Raw genomic sequence first — 27,094 nt, 5'->3', positions numbered from 1 at the left:
ATTGATTCCAAATCCTCCTGGCCATCAGAGGAGAGGGGAAACCATCATCATCGTAACGAATAAGTAATGGTTTCACTCCAGAAAGGATTGTTTTTTATTATCAAATAAAAGTGGAGAGAGTAATTTGGAGTTAAAGTCACGGGGGAGCATTTAATCGCTGTTGGGATCCGATCCGTGATGGCCCTTTCATCTGCCAGCCGATCAGCCCAACCTCAGCCCCATCAGGAGACAGACAGACACTCACCACCACCACCAGACAGCAGTTAGAGGAGGGGAGGGGGGAGACAGACAGACAGAGAGCGAGGGGGGAGGGGGGAGGGAGACGGAGAGAGGCTCGTTTAGACAGAGATACTCTGCTAATTATCATGGCTGGCCTGTGATTGTTCAGTAATAGTGCTCAGTGGGAAAGGTTGCAGCGGTTCCAGGAAGAGCTCGGATTTACTGGTACTACCGCTCTAATAAAGCGCTCGCTGCACATCCTGGGAGACAGCCCATTCCCCTATACACACACACACACACACACACACACACACACACACACACACACACACACACACACACACACACACACACACACACACACACACACACACACACACACACACACACACACACACACACACACACACACACACACACACACTCCCCTTTACAGCAATCACCTTTACAGAGGCTAGGGGGAATAGCTACACGCGTCTGTACAGATCACATTCGTTAGTACATAGTGCAGGTCATATGATATTGTGTAGCTCAGTACAAGTGGGTGGTAGCCGGCGTAATGTAAAGCTGAGGAAGTGTTTAAATTGTGTGTGGGGCCTCCTTACACTCCCTCAGTCAACACAGCAATGATCCAGAACCCCCTTCCCCTTCCCACCTCCCTCTGTCTATAGCCTGCCTGCAGGGTGGTGACCTCTGAGCTGCATTGCCTAAACAGGACCCAATCACTCCAGAGGGTGGGTGGGACTACAGTGCTCTCTCTGAGGAATAGAGCTCAGAGGATCAGTCTATGATTGGCTGTAGTCGCTGTCGGTCAGGCTGTGAGGGGTGTGGTATCAGAGAGGGAGGGTTCAGGACTCTGTTTGGCAGTGTGTTGGAATTTCACAAGTCCTCCAGCTCCCACCTCGGAGAAGGCCATGCGCTGACCCGTGGCCCAGCTGCTGCACTGCTGCTGCTGATTGGGAGTGCATCTGCCCCTCCGTGGGTGTTTCGAGGGCCAGCACAGAGAGAGAGAGAGAGAGAGAGAGAGAGAGGGAGAGAGGCGCCCAAGCAGGGTAGGCCCAGCTTTATTTGAGCCTTTTTCACAAGCTGTTTACCTAGATTGACTAATAGAATGGCTAAATGGGCCCTGGCCTCTACTCCCTCCCTCCTCACTGTGTGTCTGGTTAGAGATAGGGACGTGTCCAGCACTGCGTCATATCTCTGCAGGCCCACAGAGGGAGGGCCAGAGGGGGGAGGAGTGGGATGTTATTTTTCTGGTTTAGTTGGGAGTTGGAGTTCCTTGGTTATTGTGTTAATGGTTGTTTGTTTTGACTTTAGTTTTTTTCTTTGGGCAGCCGGACAAGAGCAACTGAGCACACTCCTGCCGGTGTGCAAGGAAGCCGTTGATCCTATTATCTGTTGCCTGATCAGCAGAAAAGGCAGATTGGCGGCTGAAGGGGAGGGTTAGGGGAGGACTCAGGGAGAGGAGGACTAGAGCAGCTCAGTGCTCAGTGTATACTAGAGGGGGGAGTTAGTAGAGTTTTAGGAGGTATGTTTGGTGTTGTCAGTGTATACTAGATGGGGAGTTAGTAGAGTTTTAGGAGGTATGTTTGGTGTTGTAGGTGTATACTAGAGGGGGAGTTAGTAGAGTTTTAGGAGGTATGTTTGGTGTTGTCAGTGTATACTAGATGGGGAGTTAGTAGAGTTTTAGGAGGTATGTTTGGTGTTGTCAGTGTATACTAGAGGGGGAGTTAGTAGAGTTTTAGGATGTATGTTTGGTGTTGTCAGTGTATACTAGAGGGAGAGTTAGTAGAGTTTTAGGAGGTATGTTTGGTGTTGTCAGTGTATACTAGAGGGGGAGTTAGTAGAGTTTTAGGAGGTATGTTTGGTGTTGTCAGTGTATACTAGAGGGGGAGTTAGTAGAGTTTTAGGAGGTATGTTTGGTGTTGTAGGTGTATACTAGAGGGGGAGTTAGTAGAGTTTTAGGAGGTATGTTTGGTGTTGTCAGTGTATACTAGAGGGGGAGTTAGTAGAGTTTTAGGAGGTATGTTTGGTGTTGTAGGTGAATACTAGAGGGGGAGTTAGTAGAGTTTTAGGAGGTATGTTTGGTGTTGTCAGTGTATACTAGAGGGAGAGTTAGTAGAGTTTTGGGAGGTATGTTTGGTGTTGTAGGTGTATACTAGAGGGGGAGTTAGTAGAGTTTTAGGATGTATGTTTGGTGTTGTCAGTGTATACTAGAGGGGGGAGTTAGTAGAGTTTTAGGAGGTATGTTTGGTGTTGTCAGTGTATACTAGAGGGGGAGTTAGTAGAGTTTTGGGAGGTATGTTTGGTGTTGTAGGTGTATACTAGAGGGGGAGTTAGTAGAGTTTTAGGAGGTATGTTTGGTGTTGTCAGTGTATACTAGAGGGGGAGTTAGTAGAGTTTTAGGAGGTATGTTTGGTGTTGTCAGTGTATACTAGAGGGGGAGTTAGTAGAGTTTTAGGAGGTATGTTTGGTGTTGTCAGTGTATACTAGAGGGGGAGTTAGTAGAGTTTTAGGAGGTATGTTTGGTGTTGTCAGTGTATACTAGAGGGGGAGTTAGTAGAGTTTTGGGAGGTATGTTTGGTGTTGTCAGTGTATACTAGAGGGAGAGTTAGTAGAGTTTTAGGAGGTATGTTTGGTGTTGTCAGTGTATACTAGAGGGGGAGTTAGTAGAGTTTTAGGAGGTATGTTTGGTGTTGTCAGTATATACTAGAGGGGGAGTTAGTAGAGTTTTAGGAGGTATGTTTGGTGTTGTCAGTGTATACTAGAGGGGGAGTTAGTAGAGTTTTAGGAGGTATGTTTGGTGTTGTCAGTGTATACTAGAGGGGGAGTTAGTAGAGTTTTAGGAGGTATGTTTGGTGTTGTCAGTGTATACTAGAGGGAGAGTTAATAGAGTTTTGGGGGGTATGTTTGGTGTTGTAGGTGTATACTAGAGGGGGAGTTAGTAGAGTTTTAGGATGTATGTTTGGTGTTGTCAGTGTATACTAGAGGGGGGAGTTAGTAGAGTTTTAGGAGGTATGTTTGGTGTTGTCAGTGTATACTAGAGGGGGAGTTAGTAGAGTTTTAGGAGGTATGTTTGGTGTTGTCAGTGTATACTAGAGGGGGAGTTAGTAGAGTTTTGGGAGGTATGTTTGGTGTTGTAGGTGTATACTAGAGGGGGAGTTAGTAGAGTTTTAGGATGTATGTTTGGTGTTGTCAGTGTATACTAGAGGGGGGAGTTAGTAGAGTTTTAGGAGGTATGTTTGGTGTTGTCAGTGTATACTAGAGGGGGAGTTAGTAGAGTTTTGGGAGGTATGTTTGGTGTTGTAGGTGTATACTAGAGGGGGAGTTAGTAGAGTTTTAGGAGGTATGTTTGGTGTTGTCAGTGTATACTAGAGGGGGAGTTAGTAGAGTTTTAGGAGGTATGTTTGGTGTTGTCAGTGTATACTAGAGGGGGAGTTAGTAGAGTTTTAGGAGGTATGTTTGGTGTTGTCAGTGTATACTAGAGGGGGAGTTAGTAGAGTTTTAGGATGTATGTTTGGTGTTGTCAGTGTATACTAGAGGGAGAGTTAGTAGAGTTTTGGGAGGTATGTTTGGTGTTGTAAGTGTAGGACCTAGATCTACAGATCTAACCCTCCCTCCCTTCCACCTACAAACAGGACTTACTGACACCCCTATCACACACCAACACACCCACATCCCTCTCTCTTTCACTCTCCCTCTGTCTCATTCTTTTTACATTTTTCCCCCTCTTTCTCTCCTCCCCCCTTCCATTCCTCTCCATTCTTTGTCTCCTGAAAATGAATAAACAAGGCAGGTACCCGTCACCCACAAAACAAACCAATACAGATTGTAGGCCAGTGGGTGGTCTTGTATGGGGCTCTGCTTAAGGTTAAATATCTTTAATCCAACCAGGCTAAATATTCTCCCTAGCCAAATCCTCTTTCTGCACTTCCCAACACCGCCACCCCTCCTCATACTCCTCCCTCATCTCTTTCTCTATTCTTCCCTTAGTCTTCTCTCTCTTTATAGTTGCTCACTCTTCACTTTGGAGCAAGACATTTGTTGTTTATGCTCTAGTTAATTTATTCACTCAACAGGGTTTCATAAAACAGCTTATAAAGGATAAACACAGTCTCACCATAAAAATAGAGCAAACAAATCTAACTTTTCGAATGCTGCGTTTCTCCTCTTCTCCCCATGACGGACCAACCGTAAGAACTTGATGAGAGGAGGAATTATTGAGAGAGCAATTACATCTTACAGAATCAACTTCCTGTGCCGAGCCTGACCAGAGGGTCTCTTTCTCTATCATCTAATCAGTGTTTTACCCTGCCACTGCCAGCCTCAATCTTGTAAAGATGATATTACAGACGTATCAGCCAAAGTCCTATCTCTGGCCCCCCTCAGCCCCCCCCCCCCCCCCCCCGCCACACCATATCCCATCCCAGAGATAACAGGGAGATTGCATCCCCTTCCTTGTCTTCAAAAAGACCAGATAAGAGCCACATTTTATCAGCAGGCTCTATAATTTGGTGTTAACTTTGCACATATTTGCAAGTCAAAGTGCAGTGAAATGACAGGCCAGGTGGATGGTGTCTCTCTGTCTATCGTGGCCTCTCCTCTCCAGTCTCTCCTGGGGCCATCTGGCTGGCCAGTCCGTAGTCAAGACGACCAGGAGAGTAAGTGCAGTCGATGGGCAGGTAAATGCTGCCTTGATGAAGCCTGGACCGGAGCTCCTCTGGATCTGTGTGGCTCCTAAGCTGAGGGGATGGAGAGAGAGGCAGGCTGGTTTACCGGCTCACCACCATCAATACATCAGTGGCTTAGCGACCAGATTAACAGCCTGCGAGTGGTCAGGGCCACAAAACTGCTCCACTCGCCTCTCTATTCAGTGGGGCTGTGGGGCGGGCAGGGGGGTGAGGGGGAGTAGGGAGAGGGGGGGATCTCAGTCATCAGGATGAGCACACAGGGACCCCTGTCTGTTTAGGTTTGGGCTGTTGAGGAGAGTCTGGGGACAGATAAATAACAGGAGTGCAATGGAAATGTGGACCTAGCTGTTTGAATTTCACTCCCATTACCTTGTAACGCCCTACTAGTGAGTTTAAATGGCTATTTGATGGGTTAAGTCTAATGCTGGTGGTATGCATTTTATTTGCTATATTAAAGGGATACTTCAGGATTTTGCATGCAGTTTGAAGGAAGTTGCTAACTAGTGTTAGCACAAATGCTAAATAGCGTTAGTGCAATGACTGGAAGTCTACTTTAACGCTAGCATGCTAGTAGATGCCATAGACTTCCAGTCATTGCGCTAACGCTAGTTAGTATTGGCTCTCGAAACTATCTCTAACTTTCTTCATACTGGATGCGGAGACTTAAACATTTTATCCATAAGTTCATCTTACTCTGGGGCAGTAGATAAAGGTCTTATTGCCTAAATCCCAAAGTGTCCCTTTAATATTCAGAACTAGTCTAACATTAAACAATTCTCTCTATGGGCATTTTTTCTTTAAAGATGGGAACTCACCGAGCCAACCCCATAGCCCAAACACAATTGCTAGGGAGATTTGTACTCCTAACCTGGAGATCCTCAAGGCCTTAGTTCCATAGTGTGGGGATAAAAAGTCAACCCCACCCTTCCCCCATGGCGATGACTGTCCATCCAGGTGGCGTATGTTTGGCCTAATTGCCGTGTTCTGGAGTCCAGCGTTAGGACTGGGAGTTGTAAATCTATCAGTGTTATGGGGGCAATGTTTTCTCCAGATGTAGACGAAAGATTTCATCCCTTTGTAATTAAGCAGTGCAGCCCAGGGTGTCATATGGTTTTTATTGGGGCATTCTGGGAAAAATCATTTCGCACCTTGTTTTCTCATCATGCCCTTTATTCTTGTATAAAAGGAGGGATAGAAGGGAGAGAGGAGATTTTTAAGAAGGAAAGGAAGGAAAATAAAATCTGTTTGAATTCCTATATGGAAATGACTGGGTATTGATTTAGGAGACAGAGGTGGGAAGGGGAGGGGGCAGCACAGGGGCCAATCAAAGACTTTCTCAGACAGAAAACAGTAAGAGGAAATAAAAAGATTCAATTAGAATACAGAGAATTTTCCCAAATGTTATCGTTTCCTCCTGGTGTCTCTGTTTCCACCTGTGCTCTACTTTAAACTCATTAAAGGAATGAGAGAGAGAGAGAGAGAGAGAGAGGGAGTGCACAGAGTTACGGGTTAGGGACAAGAACGCTGTTCAACTTCTCAATGACAGCGCTAGTTTATAGCCTTCACATTCCCTCATAACAAACTGATGCCTGGAATAAAGAACACTGTAGAAACGATTGTCCCTCACTCCCCATAAGCCCCACCCTCTTGCCATCATCATCAGTCACCCCCACCTCACCTTTTTTCGTTTATGTGGCAAACTTAGGGGTCAAACCTTCTGAGGTGAGTGTTTTTTTTTTACTAGTCACAGCTGGTGAAAGTGCGATAGAGAGGGATTGGACCTTTGTTCAAAATAACCGGTTTCACACATTTGTGTTTTATAAAGCACTTTTCAATCGCTGGGTGATTTACGGAGCTGTGCTGTCCTGTTGGAGGGCCTCTCTCTCTCTGTTCCCTGTGAGCACAGATCAGAAATACAGACAGCAGAGGAAGTCTTCACCACAGCCTCTCAGCTCCTCTCCTCTCAGCTCCCTCCCAGATCCCAGGACCGCTTCCAAATCACTGAGAACTATTCCTCATCTCCTTCCTCGCCAGTCACCGTGCCAGGCCCACAAACCCCACTTTATAACGCCACCACATTCAATCAACACCAGACCTAAAATTAGGGCCCGCTGAATGATTCAAACGTGGATCCTTCTTTCAAATGGCTTATCTCTGTCACTACTTAGGAATGTCCTTAATTTATGCTTGTACGGTTGGAATGGATTTGTTGGAGTAATTAGAACCATAAGGACTCTGTGCTACTGTATAAACGGGGTCTCTTGGAGCCAGTATATTTACGTGCCATGAGAGTCGATTGCTAAATCTGTTTTGCAAATTATTATTCAAAATCGTCGATACATTAATTTAAGCAACTGAACGGAGAGTCTAGTTTAATGAGTTATATGAACCAGGCTTTATTAAATATTTGTTTATGTTGCACGGGAGAGTAGTGTATATTAGTTCTTGCAGTGGTGTGTCCCAATGGGCCCAGATCTCCACGAACACAATCCCTGCTTTTGTTCTCTCCACTGTTCCTCTGATGCACCTCCTGTGTCTCCAGACTAGTCTTCCCAACATCATTTCACAGATGAGTTATGAGAGCACCGGTCTGTGTTGGAGATGATTCCCTCCATATTGCCAGCTAATATCCCCCTCCTTTAAGTCAGGATCCAGTTACTGGCCTCCATGGTCCCTGCAGGAACGGCCTTTGTTCCTGAATGGCTGGGAACAGGAACCTCTCTCTCTACATTAGATGTTTTTCCTTCTTCATGAAAAATAAATGTAGCTCCTTTTTATTCCTCTTAGACAAATCTTCTCAGTTCTTCCATTTCATAGTGCTGTAGTAGGCACCTTTGAACTTTAGAAAATATGAAATGTCAAAATGACTGGAGTTTATGGGATCAAAACAGAATATCAAATTGAATAAAGTCGGAATTCTAGGAGTGACGAGACAAATGATTACAAATCCCTCAGTACATGAAACAACCCTCCAAAAAGCTGATCGTTCTCAGGACCTGCTGTCTGTACAGTGATTTCCTGCCGGAGAGTGGGTTTTAACACACCTCGTCTCTTTCACTTCAAATGGGGCTTATCATTCAATTTTCCTCAATTTCCGGCTATTTCTGGCCTCATTTTCAGTTTGCTCTATCATGGTGGACTCACTGACAAAGAACAGGTTGGAACAATTTGTGACATCCCTCTAGAATCACTTTTGATCATTGGCATTCTTTGATTGGTCATTTTATGTGTGTTGGTAGAGTGGGCTGTAACACCATTAGCTGATATTATATATACTGTAGGCTGCATGGCCTCAGAGGCCACATATATACACAGCATATTGCACATGTAGAGTAAATAACAATGGAAATATGGCGTGTCTGAGTTTTGAAGTTCATTTGAAGGATATACCAGTAAATTCTAGGGATAGATTACTGTAGATTACTACCTGTAAGTCGTGCAGTTTGGTGTGAGAGCCGCCCTGCCCGTACATCTGGAGAGGTGTTTAGTGCCTTTCAAAGAAGAGCCCCAGCAACAGAGTATTCCCCGTATTCAACTTAACTTTTAAATCATTAAACATGATGAAGCCATCTCCGCAAAGTCAGGGGTTTATATACGAAAATCAAACGCCATCTGCCATCTCTGATCAGAAGCAACAGCCTTCAGGCCGGGGTTACGAAGGCACAACAGGAAAAGCCATTAACTGCCAATCACTGTATCGATCGACAAGCCAGTCCACCACTACCATCAACCCCCCCCCCCCCCCCCCCCACACACAGACACACACACTCACTGACTCACACATATAAGCACTTACTGTATACAAACACACATTCAGTCACATAACAAACTTCCCTCATACTGCCAGATTGGTCTAAAATGTGGAGGTTAGGCTACTCATCAGAGGAAAGTACACTCCTTTCCCCGCCTCTCTCTCCTCTCTCTTGCTCTCTGTCTAAGCGTTACCCTTCAAATGATCTAAAGATCGTCTTGCTGCTACCTTCCACGTAAGGTTGTCTCTTTACCTTGGCTTTGTTGTCTATGTTGTCTGAAGAACAGTCAGTCAGACAACATATAGGATATTTTCAATTTAAATCACAACCCTGCGTTCTCTCTATCTAAAAATCACCCCAAAGGAACTCTGCCACCATGTCTAAGTGAGCGCAGACACTCCACCACTCATCCGTTTCCCTCAACATTTTTGGAGTCCGACATCAGATAAAAAGGGAAAACTAATAGTCAGCCAAGGACAAAAGAGGGAGAAAAGGGGGGATTGATTTTTTCCCTCCATTTCCAATGGTGTCGTTAGGACTAAGGGTCATTAGAAGAATATTTACCTACTTCCCAGCTTAATAGAGATGCTGTGTATCAGGGAGTGATCGGGAGCAGAGGTCAGGGCTGGGGGGAGCAATTAAAGTGTATGGATCCAGGAATCCAGGGCCCGTCCCATTGTGTGTGCTGCAGGCACCAACTGATAGGTGAGCTGAAAGTAAGGGAAAGGCAATGCATATTGAACATGGCTTTATAAATGTATTGAGCCATGCTACAAATGAACTGGAGTTGCACTAGGGACATGCTCACACTATCTTTAATAGGAGTACACATAATGCACTCATTCAGTGTTTTGCACTGTTATTGTTACCTTTTGCTTACCTACGTCAGTACTCTTAAGATTTCAAAGTAGCCCAAATATCTAATGTTCTTTCTTATTTATTTCCTCGTATCTCTTTCTCGCTCCCATTTGAGTGGTCTTCCCTCTGGCCACACAATAGCCAGATCCAGGGCAGGCATCAGGCATGATGAATGTGGCCCGGGGCCTATGCCCTCGCTCTTCCTCTGTGGTGGCCTCATCGACATATCAGCCTGGGAGGGAGAGCGAGAGAGAGAGAGAGAGAGAGACGGAGGGAGGGAGGGAGGGAAAGAGGGAGGGCTAGATACAAACCAGACTAGCCATTTTCCTCGTCCTGCTCATAAATATTTGTGCGGCTGATTTATAAACAGCGGAGCAAGAGACAAGATCAAAGTGAACTGTAACGGTTATATAAAACCAGGGCTTTTCACGACACTGCCCTACAACACACCATGCTTATACCTATTAAAGACAAAGCCATATATCACACGCCATATTGGCAAGACTATTGAGTGGCCCTGTGCGGTTTAAAGCTTGGTGTTGCCCCTGCTATGACTCTAGGTCTCACAGCGCTAGACTGCGAGCTGCTCACACTGCTAAAAGGCTGTAGGTATGTGCTATTGCTAGCACTCTCCTGCACTCAGCCTGTAAACTCTGTCTGAGTTCAGTGGTACGTTTGATATTTTGTAAATGTCTGTAGCCAGTAAATTATATGCTATCGTGTAATACAGCAGTTTAACAAGAGGAGTCAGTGTGTCCTACAGAAGAGGGGAGTAGACAGCTGCACAGGCTGGTTCAGGCAGCCAGCCGGTCAGCCAACACAAAGGCCATGCCATCTCCAGAAGAGGGAGGAGGGGTGGGGGAAAAGGGGAGGGGGTTCGGTGTCAGCTCTGTCGTGGGACAGCTTTATGGGTCCAAGCCTAGACAGAGATAGAGAGAGAGACTGAGATCCGCAGTATGATACACAGCAACACCCCCTAGACCCATTGGCCAGGGAGCAGAGTGGAGTAGGGCAGACATTCCACACCTACAGACAGTGTTTACCTCCCTGGCCCTGGTCTGAATCAGCACCCCTGGGAGTGAGGGTGTGTGGGGGTATGAGAGGAGAGGCACTGCTCTCTCTCTCTGCTGACCCTGGCCCTCTCCCAGATTAATAACAGCAGAGGCTGACAGATGCAGGGAGGGCCGTGAGGACGCCTGCTAGTTGACCTCTGTGGGAGGGAGAGCAGGGTGGGTAATGGGAGAGAAAGAAAGTCTTTCTCAACGGAGATTCCCCCCTTTGTCCTAAAATAGCTGAATAAACAGGGGATCCATCACCAGGACATGTGCCCAGGCAGCCAGGAAGGGTGACAGTGGTGGTGATGGGGCTAGGCTTCATGCTAAACAGCCTGTCTGTCTGAGGACATCTGGCCCCCTGGCTCCCAGGGAACATGGTGACACTGCACACCTCACCTTATCCCTTACATAACACATAGCCAGCCTCTCTATTTTTAATTTAACTAGGAAAGTCAGTTAAGAACAAATTCTTATTTACAGTGACGGCCGACTGCTTTGTTCATGGGCAGAACGACAGATTTTTACCTTTTCAGCTCAGGGATTCGATCCAGCAACCTTTCGCTCTAACCACTAGGCTACCTGCCACCCTCTATCGCTCTCTGTCTCTCTCATGTGTGAACACTCACTCACAGACAGAATAGCTCTGCCCATGTTCTTTACCCACTGGGCTTTGTCTGTGTATTATAGCAGCTACTATGACGTGAGCGGGTTTGTATGTATGTGTGTGTTTGGTTGTATAACTGTTTACTACCAACAGTTCAAACTGGAGGAACCAGTTATTTTAGTGGAAACCTCCAAGTGAGGACATGTTTGATAGGAAAACCACAGCAGCGCTGCTGTGGACATGGAGGACAGAGCCCGTGAGTGAATATTCTATTATAGTTACGCCTTGTATTTATGCAGAAGATTGAGATTATTGCAGAGTCTGCCCAGGTAGGCCGGTGTTCTCTGTTCTGCATAGGGGTGTGTGCGTGTGTGAACAGTATGCGCGTGCGTGCGTGAGAGAGAGAGAATGGATAGCAGACAGCTTCTCCCCAGTGTGTCTGACTCCAGCATGGTGAGAGTTGAGTTCAAAGCCCTGCTGAAACATCACAGGGCTGAAGCTGAGTGAGGCAGAGTGAGGCAGAGTGAGTCAGACGAGCCAGCCCGTGGTCTGGGAAGGGTTACTGAATTATTACTGATGGTTTCAGGGTAACTGTCTGACCGCAGGTCTGGCGAATATTAATCATTTATTTGATTGTCTGCATGTGCTGATTAATCAATCTGAGATCTGCAGGATTAACTAGCCCATTATTCCTTTATAAGAACAGATAAGAGATAAGACTTTAAAATATCATGTTCCATTTATCATTTATTTTTAGTCCCCTGCTGATGAGGGAGAAATAAAAACTGAGGTGAGATTGGGCAGAACAGCAACAGAGGGGAAGTGCTGGGGGAAGAGGGGAAAGGGGAAAGGGAGAGGGAAAGGGAGAAAGGGAGAATTAAAGGGGCTTTTAGATCTACCCAGAAGAGGAAAAACGGCAGATTTAACTACGGCAGAAACATACTGTAGAGACCTCATGGAGGCATAGACCAATAGATACGCTTTCATTAAAAGAGCCAGTGAGAGAGGCGGGAGAGAGAGAGAAAGGGAGGAGAAACAACAGGACCAGGAAGTTGGTGGGAAAGTGATTGTTCTCTCCACCTGGAGCAGACTGTCTGCCTGCCTGTCTGTCTGGGAAAAGGGCGGAGTGCTGTTGCAGTGGACTCTTGCCCTGCTCTCTCCTCTAGGTAAATTCAGTTCTCTTACTGAGTGTAGCTTAATCCAACAATTGCAGAATTCCTGGGTGCAGCACCACCTACGCCATATCCACGCTATAAATTCTCAATCCGCCGACTGTTTGTGTTATGTCATGTAATTCCTTTGATTCCGACATATCTCTGTTTGTAAATACAAGAGGCACTCAAAGGGTTGTGGTTACTTTACAAGTATGGCGCCCCCGGCGCTTTGGTGGAGAATAGTGGGAGGGAGAGACAGAGAAAAGGATAGGGAGAGGTGGTTAGAAACTGTATATACTTCCCGTGGCTCCTCTGCCAAGCCCACTCCCTCCAGCCTCTGGTTGCACAGTCATGCAGTCAGTCAGGCAGAGAGGCAGGAAGACAGGCAGGCAGAGGCAACAGCACAGCAGAGAGGAACGGAGTGAAACAGGAACAGGGCAGAAAGCTGAGAGGGAGGAGGAGTATGTCCTCACTCATGGCTGAACACGGCTCCTTAATTATGCGCTTTTCAGCAGGTTTTATCTTTACCACTTTCCTCCCGGGTTGAGATTAGTGCTCACCATGCTTGATTTACTGCACAATAACTGAACCAGAGGTTTACCTAATCAATAAACAGGAAGGGGAGAAAGTGGTAGCCTTTGAGGTATAGTTTGTGACTTTGTGCACCAGTAAGCAGGGTGTATAGGTGGACAGGGCAGCGTGACTGTGATGCCAGCCTGCCCGATGCCTGAGCGATACGTTGAGCTCACCGCTTAGCTGTGCCTGCTCCTCTAACGTCTCTCCTCACCACAGTCACTGGAATGGAAAACAACATGGGAGGTCAACAACAAGGGAGGTCACAAGTTGTCCTATAAAAAGTGGTTTAATGCGATCTTACAACCTATGTGAGGAATTTACATTAAAAGGGATACAAAGCTTTCCTGTGCGATGGGGAGCAGGAGGTTGCTGTGCCCTGTGTTAAATATCCCGAACATTTAATGGGCAGCCATCTCCAACGACCTCCGTGATGACACTGGGGCTAATGGCGTGAGCTCGCTGTGGTTATTTTGGGAAGCTCCAATGCCCAGCCAGGCCGGCAGAGGTCTTTCAGCACTAGGCTCCTCTGCTCTGGAAAAGCTTCTGCCAGCGTGACTAAAGCAGTAGGCTGCCTCCAATTAGACCGGGCTGTGTTGGATTTTTTGTGATGACCACCATATCTCAGCTGTAATTATGCTGCGCTGGGAATGATGAGGGTTTAGGTTATTGATCCTCCATTGATCACTCTGATCAATGAGCACTTTGTTTGTCTTTTTATGTGAAAGTGAGGTTATGTTTTTTTCTATGTCTAATGAGCAGGCTGGGCAGAATGACCCTATAAAGCCAGAATGGCTTTTTGTGTTAGCAGGGCCCTGGTGTATTCCATGATATTATGGGATAGAGGGGTTAGACCTTCACAGAGCACCACTTTTCAACACAAGTGCACACACTCCCGTTGGGCATGGGTTAGAGGCTGCTGGGGGTCTTAGGAAGAACTCATTTCAAATTCATGTCTAGTTGGGGGGGCAGAAGTAGTAAGGCTTCAGGGCATGCTTTTTTCATCAGATAGTATCTCTACTGAAAGAGAACAGGACTCATTATATGAACATTGAATGAGTATCAGGTGATTAGGAAAATAATTTGATTTTATTGTATGAAGACGCATACAGGTGGTAACAACCTATAGTGTTTTTAACACCCTATTTGAGGGTTGTATGCTTATCTTAGCTATTATTGGGTTCTATCTCAAAGTAGTTAGATAAAGTGCTAAAGAGGAAGTCTTGGACTGTGATGTGTAGAAGAGGTGCAGGGTTGAAGTTCTATCGTCCTCATAGTAGATGTTGGCATGGACCAGTTGGTGGGTGTACGGAGCTGGTAGAAGAACTCTCAACAGTAGTTTCACTCCACCAACAGGGTACTTAAACCTCCATACATAACATCACAGTCCAAGCCTTCCTCTTTACACTAGCACCTTATCTAACTGCTCCGCCCCCATTCATTCATTTGCATTTTAGTAAGGGGACCACTCGGTGGCCTTGTTGCTCCTTTTGTCAGCTCGCTGCTGCTAATGAAAGATGTCCCCTTAAGACTGGGTTAAATATTGACTCTGGCTCAGTCCCATCATTGGTGTCTTAATTAGCTCGCCAGTGTAGAGATGTAGCTAGGGTAGGACACTGAAGAGGGGCAGGCTAGGGCAAGGCAGAGCGAGCGAAACACTTCCCCTATAGAGATTTCAAACCCACACTCCAACTACTTCATAGTGAATTTTATATAAAGAAGAACAGGAAAGTAATGAGAGAAAACACACAGCATTACACTCTCACTGCCTTATTGCATAGCCCGAAGCAGCAACCAATTATGTGGTAATGAAATATTTACACAGCCAAACTGGGAATGCCAGAGGTGAAAGCTAGATAATACAAGCCTGGAGGAGATTGTATTCTGTATCGCTCCTCCCGTTACGTCAGCATCTCTCATCTCAGCCAGCCAGGCTGGAACAGGAGGAGAGAAACGAATGACACCACCAAGCCCAGAGGCTAAAGTATAGGGTCAGTTACAGCCCAGCCCTATGGACACCTCTCCTCCTCTATCTTCCCCCTCTCCTCCTCTCCTCTGACAAGATACACTGGCTCATCTAGGGGCTTCATCTGGGTCATGGTAGCTAGAGAGGTTGGTAGAGAAAAGGAAGGGCAGCCATCTTGGTGACACTGTGACAGACAGTGTGGTGCTGATGAGAGGTCCAGTTCGACCCCAGGGGTGCAGCACTGGGTCTGGTGACGCATCTGTCATCTGTCCCAGTCACAAAGGGGTCGCATCGGATCTGAGCGGGGGCGACTAGGATGTTTGTTGTCATAGACTAATGGCGTTTTGGTAATGTTCTGGCTCTGAATAAAATTTTCACTGACTGCATTAATCATCCCAAGTGCCGTTTGTCTGTACCCCTCACCCCCAAGCCCCTACGGCTTCTCTGCTACCGTACCCCCCACTACCCCCACTCGCTCCCCATCCACCTAACAAGCAGCCTGTGGCCCACACCTCTAGCCGGCCCACAAGGCCATGCTGCAATTGTTTGGCTGGCAAGTGACAAATGGGGTACTGTGGGTGTCAGGGTCTCTGTCACCTGTGTGGTCGCCAGGCCAGGGCTGCCTCTACCTCTGCCTCCGTAACAGGCAAACCCACGATGAAACAAAGTACTCTCATGTACAGCCACAGTAAGTCCGTCATCTATCTCATTTAGCATCCACACACGTCAGAAACCCTAGACGTCCCTATTCAGCTAGTCAATGCATTGCCATTCAAGAGCACTAGTCCTATTACAATGTGTTGTAATGCATTCCTCAGATTCCCTGCTGACTTGCATGGAATTCGCAGATATTTTGAAGGATTTCATTTTATACGTGGCTCTAGGCTTCTTTAGTGTAGCGTTTTAGCAGTGTGTTGGAAGTGCCTCTAAGGTTTGTAAAATAAACATTTGCCTCAAGCAGGGAGGAGAATATCATTGCAGAGACTATATCCAAACCCCTCCCTATCCCCCAGCCTAGTGCAGAGTAGCCGGCTTACCATGCTAACCATGGCTGGGCTTTAAGCCTTGCCTACAGGCCAAGTCCTAGCAGGGAGGCTGAGTGGTCTGGGTACATCCTGCTGTCAGAATCCTACGAGGTGCTGTCAGCAGAGTTTGTTTGGAAAGGGGGGCAGATAATGTAAGGGAGGAGGGGTGTTCTGCGTTGTGGCTGCCAAGTCCAGGTGTGGATTTTCCACAGACCTGCTTGTTCTCTCTCCCTCCTGTGAAAACGTCCATGTGGCCTGACCTGCATGGGGCTCATAGGAGGTGGCTGGTGAGACAATATCTCATCACTGGCTAGAACAGGCATATACCAGAACACCACTCCACACCACCCCAGCCTAAACTACTGTACTAGGCCTCAGCTCTGACCAGCTGGCTCACTTACCAGACTATCCCAGACACACCAACCAGCTTATTGTTTTCCCTCATCCTGAAAGCCCGTATTTCTCATTAGGATAGATATGACATGTGTTAGTAAAACCTTGATGCCTCCTGACGTCTTGTCTTTATTCAAAGAGAAGACGAGACAATGCATGTGCCTTTGAAATGCATGTGAACATCTCTGTTGCTTGGGTTTGATGGAGTCTGTCTCCTATTTGGAGCTGTAATGAGAACCAGAGAAACACATTCTTCCCCAGTCAGTCCTGTCCTAATAATTACCATCACCACTGTCCAAAATGGAGGGTTGTGTTGTTGACGAGGCAGTGGGAGGCAGTGGGTTGCTGGGAAGAGCAGCACAAGGGCAGGTCCAGAGTTGCCCTCCTGATGTTCCAGATGGCATGTAGCCGGTGCAGATGTCATTGAGTGGTTGGAACAGCTGTTTGCTTCGTGCCCCTGTGGCGCAACACAGCTGTCGCCTCCTGCAGGCAGAGTTATTGTACTGCAGCTCTGCTCTCTGCTCGGCTCGCCCAGGCTAGCATTCATAAAAGCACCAGGAGGCTAAACTGTTAATTAGCTGCTCAGAGAGAAGGGCGACGGCTCGCTATTCATTTGCCATACTTTTTTCCCGTATTATTCCGGTGCTTGACATCATTTCCTGCCCGTCTCAGAGTCATTTGCAGTGTGTCGCAAAAGTAGGGGCCCGTCTCATTAAGAGGGGGGAAATGTGTTTATCTGGCTGCTATTAGAAGTGCACATTATGTATGTATGGCCATGCTTATCCAAATATTGTTAATGAGAGGGACCCGGGATGCCTGCGTGGGGCTCCGGTGGGCATAGGCCCAGGCTCGTTATCACCGTGCTGGGCATTGATCTCTCCCCGCTCAGCTTCCTCCTCCTCTCTTAGAGCAGAGTGACTCACTCATGAATTATATGAACACATTGATTAGCTGATTGAGAGCCATTGTTTCGAGCCCAGGGTCAATATTGAAGAAGGGATTACCCAACTCTTGTTTTCGCCCAGTGTATGTGAGAATGTATTATTCGGCTGCTTGTCACTACACCCCCCCCTCGCTCCCCAGCCACACAAAGAAACATGCTACCGCAGCATACACAATCAACATGGGCCAAATGACTGGCTGCATTGATTGCCTTCCCTCTGCAATTATGTTCCCATTGTTTACTTTCCAGTGTCATGCTTATTAAAAAGAATTCAACAATTATTGCTTTATTTAATGTTAAAGTTAGGCTGAGTGGCTGCCTGAGGCCGAGGCCCAGCCAGCAGCAGTATTGTATTAAGGCACTGTGCTCCCAGCGGCCTGTGTTTACGTATTGCCCAGCCTGTAGAGAGCTACTGTCATCCATCTTTACCTCGCTGCCATCCGCGATGACAAAGAGGCCTCCTCTCTCTCTTAAACAAATATGCAGCCTATTGTTTATTCATTTGTAGCAGTTGATCATCGCCCCACTGACTGTAGGGAGAGTCACTAATTGTCTGGTGTGCTTTTAGACAAAGGGGGAGAGCCCAGGGTTGGGCAGAGAGGGATTAGGGAGAGAGAGGAGAGAGGGGAAGGGGAGGTGGACAGGAAGCAGTAGGTATGCAGTTTGGGGCGGATACATGCAGTCCCCCCAGCCACAGCACAACGTCTGGGCATGTCGCCGCTCGCAGTGGCTAATTCGAACCAGCCGCTGAACTTGGCACCCGCAGCGGCTTCTGTGGTCGTGGCTGCTGTTCCTGCTGCTGCCGGCGTAGTGGGAATCACAGGCAAAGCTGCAAGCACTCAGACTCCAGCCGCTCTCCCTATCTTCTCTCTGCTAAACAGCATACCTTCCTTCCAGGGGAATCCCAGAGCCCCTCTTTACAAGACCCCAGCCTCCTGTACCCCATATAACCCACCAAGTCACACACACACACACACACACACACACACACACACACACACACACACACACACACACACACACACACACACACACACACACACACACACACACACACACACACACACACACACACACACACACACACACACACACACACACACACACACCACCCTAGGGCTACCTGTGCCAGCACACGGCACAGTCACTCACACACTGAGATATAAGACAGGAGTGGTGTTTTATTCTACACCCAGCCCAGAGTGGGTTTTTCAGCCCATCTTCTTTGTGTCTTTTCACAGTGAAATACAATGACCTCATTGGATGTAATTGCTGCCATGACATCAGGGTGTGTGAATAACATAGGTGCTACTTGACATTATTCATCAACATGCCTTGTGCCTGGAACCAGCTCATCATTTTGCCCCTCGGTCAATGGAGAAACCATGACTACTGGCGTTATGATATCACCGGATATGGTATCCGAAATTTATATGGTAAAGAGTATGGATCAGGTTTAAATGGCAGCACACTGTGGCCTGTAGGTTCTGTGCCCTCTCCCTGTCTCTGTCCCATGTTCACCTCCTGTCACCAGCTCTCACACACACACAAACACACTCAGTGCCGTCCGGAAAGCGTCCAGCTTTACCTTTAAGTGCTGAGAATCACTGGGATAATTACAAAGCAATACACAGCCAGACACTCACTGGCTCGTTCACACAGCGAATTTGGCAGCTCTCGCTGAATTGATAGCCATTTAGCCCGTGGATAGTCATCTGTTTTAATGCATTAATTTTGTATTAACAGCACTGCCAAATGTAATGGTGGAAATTGGGGTATGATCATAATGGAGAGTGTGTGTGTGTGTGTGTGTGTGTGTGTGTGTGTGTGTGTGTGTGTGTGTGTGTGTGTGTGTGTGTGTGTGTGTGTGTGTGTGTGTGTGTGTGTGTGTGTGTGTGTGTGTGTGTGTGTGTGTGCACGCGCCTTAGTTTGCACGTGTGTGTGCATGTATTATACTGCTCCATTGGGGGCCATTCTGTGGAATTACCGGCTTGTGTTGGCACTCTAGCTGCCTTCCACCCTTCCAGTAATACCCACGTCCATGTCACGTTGGCTCTCCTCTCTTCTCCTCTCCCAGCTACTGTTTTGGTTAAAGGTGTATTTTTACATCCCATTGAAGTGGATGGAAATGCAGGTGTATGCAGCACTCTGGGTGGGTGTTGTAACTGATCTGCCCTTATATTGCCCACTGAGAGGCCAGGGTGCAGTGTTAAGTTGCCAGAGAGATGATGTGGTGGCGCCCACACCGCCCCTGTCCCTCTCTACCTGTACGAGCACAGAGCCCTGCTTCAACCCCCACAGAGAGAGGAGGTAGAGTACAGAGGCCTGGCTACAGAACAGCACACACATTCTGCCTCCCTCGCCCCATCCTTCTCCAGCACTCCATGCTCCCATTCTTTTATCCATGCTCGGCTAAAACTCCTGTCTCCTGTACGGCTGTCGTAAATTCCCGGCCAATTAAATGGAACTGAAGATAAATTGAAGCCATGCGGCCTGTTGAGGGGCCGACAGCCGTCCTCCAGCCTCCACCCAACTCTGTAGCTCAGCTCCTCTCAGGGCCTCAGTGGGGTGCTTGGTGCTCTGGGGCCCCGGTGCAGGGCAGCCCAGGCAACCTCCTCTCCTCTCCTTTGGAGCGGCCAGGCCAGCTCCTCCCAGCTCTCTCTCCCAACATGACTTTTTAATTAAACCGCCGAATTCCTGCACTCCAGTTGGAGGTGATTTATCAGCTAGGGGCTTCATTGCAGGATCATAGGAAACAGACACAGGCCCTGTCTAATGCATTACTGTGTTTCACATCCAACGTTTGTGTGTACGTGTGTGTGTGCTCCTAGATAGCATCACTAGACTCTCTCACATCTATAATGTTGATGGAATCCTGTGTGTTTGTGAGCGTGCGCATGCATGGGGGTGTATCAGAGAGCCCCTGTCCCCATGGGTAGTGTTTAATCCCGTTTCTCATATAGAGCTCCCAGCCTACAACTGGTCAGATGGAACGGTCCGGGGATGGGGGTGCACTGCTGTGTTGGCCCTGTACTGACCAGGCTCCATATCTCTAACAACAGTCCTCCACCACCTCCACACTCTGTTTGGTACGGCCCGGTGCTGAGTAAGTGTGGTTGTTAACACACTTACAGGTGTCTGTGGTCTGTAAGAGGTGGTGATACAGAGGGGGGTGAGGTCTGGTTTGGACTGAGTCGGGCCCTGCCTACAGCCCAGTCAGTTTGGAGGTGATATACGGCCTGTTCTAGGCCAGGCAGTCTCAGGTTCACTCCTGCATAAATCCTGTCCTTTTTATGGGAAGCTGTAAAACTCCCAGGATTTTTTTTCTACCTCCTGAAACTAACTTTGAAGTTTAGGTCAGGTGTCGTCTGTTTTTTTTTGTGTGAACTCACTGTCTCCTTGTAGATTTTTGCAGCCTTGAATCTTAATGCAGTCCCTCTCGCTCCCTTTTTTTTGTTCGACATCTGCTATGCCTAAAAAACGTGTGCCATTTCTCAGCTCAGCAATCACACAATGGATTTGGTGTTATCTACAACTAAATCTGTCTGTCAGATTTCTCTGTACCAGCTCTGATGCAATATGTGTGGACGGAAGAGAAGGAGGGGGAAGAGGAGGAGAAAGGAGGGATACAGCTCACACGAGCAGAATATCCAGCAGCACCTATTCAATGACATCATGGAGGGCTTCAAACGAGGCGAGGAGAGAGAGCACAGAGAGAGAGACAGACCCTTTTAGAATCACCTAATATCTCTATTACACAGAGCTGTGGGGCTTGCAAAAAATAAAAACTCCCTTCCTTTTCCTGGAAGCAGTGTCCTAATGTACGTTTAGGTGTAGAAGTGAGAAATATAAAACCAGGGAGAATGGAATACAATTGCCCAGAAAAGCCCATAGCGATATTACAATATTACCAGAAAATTAAACATTAGAAGAAAAAGACGGGAGCATTTCTGGGAACATAATATTGTTATGATTTTTTCTCAGCCCAGGCTGTCAACACCTGATTCAGATGTAATGTGGTTAAAAATGTAATGTTTCCATTGCTTTTGCATTTCCCAGCCATCTAAACATGTTGCCTCACTGAAGGGCAAGCCGGTTCAGGCTCCTCTTAATTAATCAATTTGTTTTTCCCAACCTTTGTCTGAGTGTGGGGGTGGCCTGTACGGGAGATTAAGAGAGTCGTGGTGGGAGGCAGATACAGGATGTATACAGGATAACAGCCATTTTTTCCTCTCTCAGCATGAAGCCACACATTCAAAATGAAAACCTGTTTCAAATAAACCGATATGGAAAACGTAGCAATCTTTCTTACAATCTGCTTGTGCTTGCATTGTGAATTAAAGTAATTTTTTTATCATAGCATTTTCAGTTTTTACATGATATGACAAATTGCAGTAGCAATTGTCTTGGTTAGGATGAATAATTACCTATCAAATGCATCCAATAGTATCTCCTCCTCTAAGCTCCAATTGCCTTATTTTCATTGTCTATACATGCAATTCTCAAAAGCTGTCAAAGCCATGCATGGAAAACCCAGCCATTGTTACAATTTTTACATTTTTAATGGAGCATTAATGGAGCATTAATGATGTTTATTTGGATTCATTATCTGATCTAGTCCCCATCTGACAGTGAAGTGGTTGCTGTTTTCAGTCCTTTCACCCACTCAGCCACTGAATCTCACAAGAGACTAGGCCATGAAGATTAGAATAGAAAGAAACATCTTGTGATGATTGACATTGATTGCAGCCCCAGAAATCCACAGCTAGACTCCAGAGCGGGCCGTATGAACAGAACAAGACAGGCATGAGAAGCAGTGAGAACAGTGGCCATACTGAGTCTGGCCTTTCCATTGTAAACATGAAATGATCAGGACCCTGTTTTATAGGATAATTATCAATACCTCTACCGATCCCCTAGTCAGGGCCATATTGTGTTGGCATTGTGCCATTGATTGGGCCTTGTAGGGGGTAATTAGTGTGTGAGTCCGTGGTGTAGTGGGGTGTGGTGTTGGGAGAGATGGTGTCACTGTGGGGTGTGGTGTTCTGTGTCATTATAGGGTGTGTGTCGGGTGTGGGGTACAGTGGAGTTGGAGTGTCAGTGTGGGGCACTTAGAGGAAATGATGGGGTTGATAGGTCAATACTGTGGAGTCTCTGTCCCCTGAAGGTCACTACCATGTTGAGGAATGTTCAAGCTCATTTCTGAATGTACCCCCCCCCCCTCTCTCTCTCTCCGCGTTCCCTCTCTCTCCCTGGTGCTTGCTGTGATAGGGAGGATTTCACTGGCCCTGATCAATATTTAGCATCCCATGCATGAAACAGGCAGATGTTTGGAGTTTCCTTCTCAGAGACGGGAAGCTTCTCTTGAGTGAAAGGGATCAATGCTCCCTTCCGTCTGCCAGGGCTGTGGTCCTGTGGTCCTCTGAGGGGTGCGTGATGTGTGCCTCTCGCCCGCGCCTGGGCCCCTGAGACCAGCCCGGCTCCCACCCCTCTCTTTTCCTGTCCTGTTAGTCCACAGACAGATACAGCCAGACACAGAGAGAGATACAGGGCTCAGTCCAAACAGAACAGTGTAGAAGAGGACTGGGTGTTAAACAACAGGGCCGTGATTGGTAATTGATTTGTTCATTTGCGAACTGTGTGAGTGAAAGTGAGTCAGTGGTGCCTGGTTAGCTGTCTGCCGTCAGTTAAAAGCCCTTTCTCTCCCTCTCCTCTCCTCTCTCTCTCTCTCTCTCTCTCTCTCTCTCTCTCTCTCTCTCTCTCTCTCTCTCTCTCTCTCTCTCTCTCTCTCTCTCTCTCTCTCTCTCTCTCTCTCTCTCTCTCTCTCTCTCTCTCTCTCTCTCTCTCTCTCTCTCTCTCTCTCTCTCTCTCTCGCTCTCCTCCCACAGCACCTGCAGCATCAGGAGAACACGGTGGAGGGAGATGCCTGCTACTACCACTGTGTGCTGTGTAACTACTCCACCAAGGCCAAGCTCAACCTGGTCCAGCATGTGCGCTCCATGAAGCACCAGCGCAGCGAGAGCCTGAGGAAGCTCCAGCGCCTGCAGAAGGGCCTGCCTGAGGATGACGAGGAGCTCAGCGCCATCTTTACCATCCGCAAGTGTCCGTCTGCTGATACAGGTAAGATACAGAGGACTTACTCTCCACTATATTTTACAAGGGGATACAGACACACTCACCAGCTACTGGCTGTACCTGTAGCTGCTTCATAGTACTTCACACAGGGACTAAAGAGGGCTTTATTTTATGTCCTCTGCGGTATAGATATGAGCAGTAGTGCTTATGTTAATTATCAAAGATAATTTGACTACTTTCATGGAACCAGACACCTTTAAACAGTGACTGTGCTGCTGTTGCTCTTGTTATCTTTCCCTGCAAGGGAAATGTAATCAAAAACATATACACTGATAAACTGTTTTTAAAAAGTAACAGTGGTTGAAATGTGAGTAAGTGTCTGTGCCGTATCGTATTCAAACAAGACAAACAGCTCCCAATGCCACTGAGTCTGTGCTATGATATTGATATAAGCAGGTAAAACGATGATAAAATGGTGCACAATTTATTTTCTTTGGCACCTCAGATTCAAAATACAGTGTGCTCTAGATTGTTTTACTTTTGCTCGCACAAAGAGCATATCTACCAGGAAAGCCACCTGCCCTCTGTAACTCCTCCCACACAGGTAGAAGGCAGGAAGTAGCTACTGTGCCTCCATTCTGTCAGGTACAAACCCTACACTCTACATTTATTTATATATTTTAGGCTCACACAGCCTGAACATACACTCACACAGCCTGAACACACACTCACACAGCCGGAACACACACTCACACAGCCGGAACACACACTCACACAGCCTGAACATTCACTCACACACTCACAGAGCCTGAACATACACACACACAGCCTGAACATACACTCACACACTCACACACTCACAGAGCCTGAACATACACACACACAGCCTGAACATACACTCACACACTCACACAGCCTGAACATACACTCACACACTCACACAGCCTGAACATACACTCACACACTCACACACTCACAGAGCCTGAACATACACACACACAGCCTGAACATACACTCACACACTCACACAGCCTGAACATACACTCACACACTCACACAGCCTGAACATACACTCACACACTCACACAGCCTGAACATACACTCACACACACACACAGCCTGAACACACACACACTGAACAGGCTCAGTTCAGAATAGTGCATGTATTCAGAATGTATATTCACATCTTTTTTCCTAATCAAAACTAAATCACCTGTAACTAATTATTTCTGAATGCAGACTTTTTTCCTATATTTGCACAATTCAGCTGGATGCTTTCTGAGAAATAATAATAATAATTCTGAGATCAGGCCTGGCCGTGCCTGCAGTTAATGGAGGCTACAGGGCCTTGCTGTTCAGCCAATAAAGACACATTCAGAGATGCCATCAGGCCGGAGGTAGGAGGAGCAAAGCAGCAACAACAGATACACCCACAGCAGCAGCAGTAAAAGGCACAAACAAAAGCCAGGATTGGTCGTTTGTTGGGGGCCGATTAAAAAAGAGTGAGCTGCGGTCAATTAACACTGTGTCTTAGCACAGATTTGGTTTTCTAATCATTTTAACTTCTGCACCCTGACAAAGGGCCTCCATTGTGTGTGTCCCCGCAGAGCCGTCACTGCCCTCCCTCACACTCACTCTGTGTGTTGTTATGTAAAAAAAGACTGGGCCTCTGAAAACGCTTTGTTCCAAGGAGGCAGGGATAATGAAGCCAGCGGCCAGGAAATTGCGCAAAAGGCAGTCACAGATCTGAGGCAAATCATTAGAGAACACATTTAGACGAGCAATTAAGGACAATTAAGCTTTCTGCTCACTGCACTCCAAATATGTTAATGACTACAGTACAGTGGACAAGTGAACATGTAAAAGCAAGAGGAAGCCCACTTAGGTTAAAAGGGTGGGGGGTTGGGGGTTTTGTGTTAGAGGAAGGAGGGGGGCTGTGGTGTGGTTCACAAACAAGTCTCATTTTCTCTTTTTTTGCTTGAGGTTCTGTTTATTTATATATCTTCTTTCCTAACCTTTGATGTGCGTTAATGGATAACCCCGTTTGTAAGAAACTGAGTGAGGCTAGCTGTAGGTTAGGTAATGGGCTCCTGCACGGGGGTGGTGTGGGCAGAGCAATACACACACACACACACACACACACACACACACACACACACACACACACACACACACACACACACACACACACACACACACACACACACACACACACACACACACACACACACACACACACACACACACACACACACACACACACACACACACACACACACACACACACACACACACACACACACACACACACACACACACACACACACACACACACACACACACACACACACACACACACACACACACACACACACACACACACACACACACACACACACACACACACACACACACACACACACACACACACACACACACACACACACACACACACACACACACACACACACACACACACACACACACACACACACACACACACACACACACACACACACACACACACACACACACACACACACACACACACACACACACACACACACACACACACACACACACACACACACACACACGCACACGCTGGGGGTGCTCTCTCCAGCCCCCCTTCGGAGATACATCAAACTACAGTCTTCCAGACCACATTATCCCACAGTAAACACACGTCAAACACTACAAGATGGTGGATAAAAACGTTCTACTGTGTGATAATTGTTTAGGCCGCTAGTGGGGTTTAGTTCAAGGTGTGTACTTTGAAGATGACTTGATTGCCTTGCTGTCAGGTCCTTCAGTTGATTAATTTAATCACCTCATCTTTTCCCGAAAGTAATTCAGCTACTTTTGACCTAAGAGGTTAGGAAATAGAACGGGAGGGTTGTTAGGAATTAGATCACTAGGTTTGGCTGATTCTAACACACTGATGAAAGGCAAGGGGAGTCCATTGTAAATGTATCACAAGGTCAAAGGGTGCAATTGCTCATGTGTACAGGGCGTTGTTTTATCAAGACATCCAGAGATCATTATGATCCGGTAATTTAACCATAAGCATGGAGATCTCCTAATGTCTCTCCCAGTCCCTATCCTGTGTTTGTGACTCTGTTAGCGGCCATGCACCATGCTAAGGGCCGTTGTTATCATGCTCCTGAACAGTCTGGCATTCTGGGACTTTAGAAAGCCAGAGGATCCTTTAATAGCCTGTGACTTGATGTTTACCAAACAGAGCTCTGCGAGGCTCAGCGCTGAAGGCCTGATTGATTGTGCTATAGAGTCAGTCTCTGCTCGCTCCCGCCTTATAGGCCAGCGGACACTCTCTGCCAGGAAAAGACTGGGCGCAGACCAAGAGCGTCTGGAACGGCTGCCACATCCCCTTTAAGAGCCAGGGCAAAGTTTTCCCTCTCTCCTTCGCCCTTTCTTTTTTCCTTTATATATAGTTTTTAAAGGTCCGTTAAATGAAATGAAGTGTGTAATAAAGAATGTCAGCCTTTTCTCGCTCTCCCCCCCCCCCCCCCCCCCCTTCGAGCATCTTGATCGAATTACGCTGATAATGAACATACCTTTTCATCAGCGAGAATGAACTGTTGTGAATTCCTAGACTCCACCCCCCCTTCTGCCAAACTACCGCTTCACCTCCTAATGCCTTGTCCCAGCACCAGCGAATGACCCAGCCCCCCCCCCCCCCCCCCCCCCTTTAGAGCTGAACCATTCCCTCCTGGTGTAATATTTAATTTCCTCCCCGCTAGCTCTTCGGAGGCGCAGGACCCTTTC

The 27,094-nt window shown here is 47.1% G+C and overlaps 1 protein-coding gene across 2 annotated transcripts in view; it reads left to right on the top strand.

Moving 5' to 3' along the window:
* Positions 1 to 27,094, top strand: part of LOC139576041 (zinc finger homeobox protein 3-like) — a 173,064-nt gene that overhangs the window by 78,572 nt on the left and 67,398 nt on the right. For both annotated transcript variants that reach the window (XM_071401654.1, XM_071401653.1), the window contains exon 6: positions 23,122 to 23,353. In XM_071401654.1, the coding sequence (XP_071257755.1) occupies positions 23,122 to 23,353 (232 nt within the window). The remainder of the gene's footprint in view (positions 1 to 23,121; positions 23,354 to 27,094) is intronic.

Source organism: Salvelinus alpinus, chromosome 5 (genome assembly GCF_045679555.1).
Source record: "Salvelinus alpinus chromosome 5, SLU_Salpinus.1, whole genome shotgun sequence".
Classification (NCBI taxonomy): Eukaryota; Metazoa; Chordata; class Actinopteri; order Salmoniformes; family Salmonidae; genus Salvelinus; species Salvelinus alpinus.
Note: the sequence above shows the minus strand (reverse complement) of the source record. Positions and strands in the feature narration are given on the sequence as shown.